At 34.2% G+C, this 5,075-nt stretch overlaps 1 protein-coding gene across 4 annotated transcripts; it reads left to right on the top strand.

Moving 5' to 3' along the window:
• Positions 1–645: 645 nt before the first annotated feature.
• LOC110029995 (transcription termination factor MTERF6, chloroplastic/mitochondrial) lies at positions 646–2,166 on the top strand. 4 transcript variants are annotated; one of them, XM_020732526.1, is made up of 3 exons: positions 646–795; positions 889–965; positions 1,040–2,166. In XM_020732526.1, exon 3 carries the CDS (start codon positions 1,045–1,047, stop codon positions 2,038–2,040), a length of 996 nt encoding a protein of 331 aa, XP_020588185.1. In that variant the 5' UTR covers positions 646–795; positions 889–965; positions 1,040–1,044; the 3' UTR covers positions 2,041–2,166. The 4 variants fall into 4 exon arrangements, with proteins under 4 accessions (XP_020588185.1, XP_020588186.1, XP_020588184.1 ...); XM_020732527.1 differs by having other exon boundaries at positions 1,035–2,166; XM_020732525.1 differs by lacking the exon at positions 889–965.
• The last annotated feature ends 2,909 nt before the right edge of the window (positions 2,167–5,075 follow it).

The following is a 5,075-nucleotide window of genomic DNA, read 5'->3' as shown; positions in this document are numbered from 1 at the left end:
GCTCTGCGTACGGGCTCCGTATGCAATTTTTTTTCCTAAACAACACACTCTCAAATAGTGAGGATAACGAATATCCCAACCACACCCTATTTATAGAGGACAACGAGTATGGTAATCAAGAAATTTCAATTATTAAAGTAGTGAATACAAAAGTGAGCAAATATATTTCTTTACATTAAATTCTCTTGTTCTTATCACAACACAGCTTTTAAAAAATTCAAGAATCAAGAGGATCTGTAAACTAGATATACACGTTCAAAATTCATCAAAAAATTTACTCCAGTAGTATAGCATCTGCGGGATAATATGTAACATGAACCAACAAAAACAACTTTAAACATGGTTCATTAATAATGATTGTGAATTCACATATCAAAATTTTTTTCTGAAAAAAAAAAAAAAGTTATTAATGGTAGATTTTTTGCACGATCACTGGTTTAGGGCCCATTTGGATCGCACCACAGTTTTGTTAATTTTTTTAAGAAGCTACCGTCAAAACCTGTATTTTACCACCAATGTTGGCTAAGTTTAGTACAACTTTTTAGTATTGATCTGACTTAAAAATTAAAAATAAAAAACTATCGTAACATTTTTAACATCAAATTATTTGGTCGATATGATTTTAAGTTGCCCCGAAAAAACGATTCCTAATCAACACTCTCATGGAAACCGTCTCCCGAATAAGAAGATAGGAGTTGGATAGACTATCGAGAGGACCGCTCCTCTTCCACTAGATTTGGATATCGAAAAGTTTGCAGTGCGGTCTTACCTCGGACCCCATTCTCATTCGCTCAGGTAACCTTCTTATTTCTTCTACATGCTCAGGTTATTTCTTCTACATCGTCTATTTTGATTCTGAATTTTTTTTTTGAATTGTACTTTTTTGAGAATGTTGAATGAAGCTTCAAAACATGAATCAGGAGTACAGTGATGCCTCTTAAGTTTGAAAACTTTGAAGTTTGATGGTTTGATTAATTTGTTTTAGTACATACTTTCTCTCTTCTAGGCGAGCTGAACGTTTTTCTCTATTTAAGTTTAGGAGCCATGCAGCGAGTTGAGAACCAGCAGAGTGAGATTCTAGGGTTCTTAAAAAGCAAAGGATTTGACGATAAAAAGATAGAAAGAATGTTCAAGAGATGCAAATTCCTTGAGAGTGTGGAAAGAGAAAGAGCCAATGAGGTGTGGGATTATTTGACAACCATTGGGATTCAAGAAAGGAAGATGCTTCATTTCATTTCTAATTGCCCAAAGGTTCTCACGCTGAAATTAAATGAGAAGCTTGTGCCCGTTGTTCGATGCCTCTCAACCCTAGGAACAAAATCTGGTGATGTTGCGATGGCCATCACTAAATTCCCTCCCATCCTCTTTCACAGTGTCGAAGAGAAGCTATGCCCGCTCTTGGCCTTATTCCAAGCAATTGGTATTCCGGAAAAGCAAATGGGTAAGCTGCTTTTGTGTAATCCAAGGCTTATCAGTTACAGCATTGAAAAGAAGTATGCTGATATGATTGGTTTTCTTGCAAGCATGGGAATCAAAAGAGAAGGTGCTATAGGTAAAATTCTGGTGAAGAATTCATGGATCATGGGATATAGTGTGGAGAGGCGGCTTCAGCCAACTGCAGATTTCTTGAAATCAATTGGTCTTAACAAGCAAGACATTCAAGGAGTGGCAGTCAGCTTTCCCGAAGTTTTGTGTAGAGATGTGGAGAGAATTTTGAAGCCCAATTTAGAGTTCTTAAAACACAGCGGGTTCAATAATGAGCAGATTAGGTTGTTGGTCGCTGGGTATCCTCCAATTTTGATCAAGAGTATCAGGAATTCCTTGCAGCCAAGAATCAAATTTCTGGTAGAAGAAATGGGGAGAGAGATTGGTGAAGTCGCAGATTATCCTGAGTTCTTTCGGCATGGTCTGAAGAAGAGCCTTGAAATTAGACAGAGATTACTCAAGCTGAAGAGAACAGAATGTAGTTTGTCTGAGATGTTAGAATGCAGACATAAGAAGTTTCTTGTCAAATTTGGATTTGTCGATGGGTTGTCCTAAATCTCTTTCAATTTACAAGTCAGTTTTTCTTTTTCTTCTCCAAGGCTTTCTGCGCTTAGAGATTTCTTGTTATGTAACAACATTATTTGAGGCCCAGGCTATAGTTTATTTATCTAAGGAAATTACATAATATTTTTCTCAGTTTTTGTTTTCACTGAAAGACTGATGCATAACTGAATAAATCCAGAACGTCGGAAATTTGACATGTTATAATTTTTTTGGTCTATGTTCATGTAAAATAAAACTAGAAAAGCAGGCATTTCACTGCACTTAACATTATGTTTTAATGTCATCTTCCTTACATCCTTTGCTTTTCTAAATTAACCCTTGAATGCACCACCTACAACATTCTAGTCATTACTTACTACGATAACAAAGAACAATAGTGAATAAGGAACACTGACAAAGTTTGTGTTTCCTATTTGTTTTATTGTTGTAATAATATATGGAGCTGGAACTGTTAGAATAGATCTTTCACTTGGTTAGATATCTATATAAATATGAATTGTATTGTCAGGACATTATGTAGTTCTCAGCTCTTCCTTTGAGGTATTCAACTTCTAGCATGCACTCAACCACTATCTTTAAAAGTTCATAAATTTAGAAAATATATCTTGATTTCACTGGTTGGTGGTAAGGAGTCGGATTGCACATGTGCAACTAGATCAGAGTAAGCTCCTTGGCCCATGAAAAAAAGTATCAAGTAGTTGAGTGGGCGTATATAAATGGTTTCTACTGCTCATAAAACATTAATGTTGGAACGATTGCTACTGGGATTGAAATAACATACTAATGCTAAAGAACTTGGATGAGTAATTGAATGACCGCCAACACTGCATGTTGCCTACAATAAGGACCTTGATTTGAACATACGATAATGAAAATAATGCTAGTATTCTATCTGCCTTGTAAAAACAAAGCACCATCCACCACTACATAGTGGAGGGATTCAAAAACATCAATAAAAATAATACATTTCATTATTTGGTTTTTCACCTCAGAAATCATATAGCTTAGTTATAGAACAGGACCAAATTGGCTTAAACTTGATCAAAATGTTGCATTGATTTATTTTCATTAGCTTTTACACATCAAAATACTATCATAGTCAAAGAACTAAATACAACATTTAAATTGAACTTACAAAATTCATACTAATATGGTGGGAGCGATTTCAAGAGTTGGAGTGATTTGTATAGAATTGTATGTTTTTGTATGGAATGCTTGAGGTTGGTGGTTTCCAAAGAAGTGATTGTGTGGTTGAATAAGAAAATCCCTTGATACTGCCTTGGAATGTTTCACGACTTGAATTTCAGTTTAAAGAGGCCACCTTTTGATGATGATCAATCAACAATATGATCAAACTCCTTCCAAGTAAGTTCTATCAATTTCCAAGCATTCCTCAACTTCTAAGCTTCGCCTAGTTAAATTTTATCCTTTTGAAAGTGCGAAAAATTGCAATTATTAGCATATCAATGTTAAAGGTGTTTGAATTTTGCATGACTTGACATCCATCAAAATCCACATTAGCGTGTTGTTTATCCTTGATGGCTGGTGATGCATATTTGAGGAGAAATTGTTAGTTTCAATAGAGTGAAAGAAAACATTTAGTTTTTAACTTTGATATCACGAAGAGGAAGTTTTGAACAGTAGGGGAAGAATTTTTCACACAAGTACTAGTTTTCCTTCTATGAGTCATAAAATGCAAATCAGCAAAAAAAATTTTGTCACCAGTTTCATGGAATAGTGCTGAAAACAACAGAAAAAAATTGAAACGATAATTTTCAAGTTCAATTTTTTGCACTCTCAAATTTAAACCTAACTTTGAAATCAATTACAATTAATTAGGGGTAAATAATTGAAATTACTTCAGCATGGATAAGACACATTAACAGTTGAACTTAATGCAAATTAACTCATACTTCTTGCGTTAGTTGCAACACAAGCAGAATCTTTGGCTAAGAGTTCAAATTTGTTTGTTGAATGAGGATTATTTAAAATGTTTGCAAGTTGATTTTCAGATTTGCAATAAGAAAAACTCGTATCTCCTTCCTTTGCACTGATATTAACAAGAATAGCTTGATTTTAAAATGTTTGGTCTTTCTATGAAATTGCACTGATATTAACAAGAATAGCTTGATTTTAAATTGTTTGGTCTTTCTATGATATAAAGTATGAGATATAGCAACTATAGCTTGGTTATGCACAAACACTTTTGTTCTTTTTCAGTTACTTCAAATGTAAATCACTCAACAACTACCTTAAGTCTTAATGCTTGATTCATAATAGCTGTGTGAACAACAAATTCAGTCTTTGTTATAGATTGAGCTACAAATTCTTGCTTCGTGGAACACCAAAAGAACAGACCTAATCCTAAATTAAAGCAATACCCTGCGGCACTCTTAATGTCATTCATGGACCCACCTCAATCACTGTAAAAAACTTTATCAAATTCAAGTTTTGACACTTCTTGACTTTGATACAAAGAGTAATTTTTTTTTTGTATAGCTAATGATTCTCTTTGCTAAACCTAGAAAGAATACTAACAAAAAAAAAAAATCTGGATTTATTATAGTTAGATAGTGTTATGCTGGTGCCTAGCTTAATGACAACTTTATTTTTTCTCAGCCTAAGTTCAATTTATTCTTTTATTATTGTAAGTCTGAAAAATGATGATAATAGAAGAAATCAGACGGCCTGCTGCCCCATTCAACTGACTAGCCACCTTGTCGGGTGGATCCAACAATGAAAAGATGCAAGGTATACGAAAATGTGCCAATGAAAATCATAACTATCAGGAGCATAATTACTTGCAACTCTCATTAGTTTAATTACTTGTAAATCCCAAGAGCTTAATGACTTGTAACTCCCAGGGCAATGGTATAATATACCAGATCCCCTGTGATCTATAAGTAGGAGGATCTTTTTTTCATAAGGGGGAGGAAACCATTTAGGCTTTTCAGTCATTTAAATTACACTCTCCCATTCTCTTGTAACAATTTTTTTCAATAAATAAAATGGGTTCGAGAGCTCAG

The sequence above is a fragment of the Phalaenopsis equestris genome, unplaced genomic scaffold, assembly GCF_001263595.1.
Source record: "Phalaenopsis equestris unplaced genomic scaffold, ASM126359v1 Scaffold000623, whole genome shotgun sequence".
NCBI classification, from domain to species: Eukaryota; Viridiplantae; Streptophyta; class Magnoliopsida; order Asparagales; family Orchidaceae; genus Phalaenopsis; species Phalaenopsis equestris.
This window is presented reverse-complemented; position numbering and strand designations above follow the sequence as displayed.

Excerpts from the sequence above, each read along its gene's own strand:
- LOC110029995 (XM_020732525.1), top strand. The coding sequence starts at position 1,045 with ATGCAGCGAGTTGAGAACCAGCAGAGTGAGATTCTAGGGTTCTTAAAA.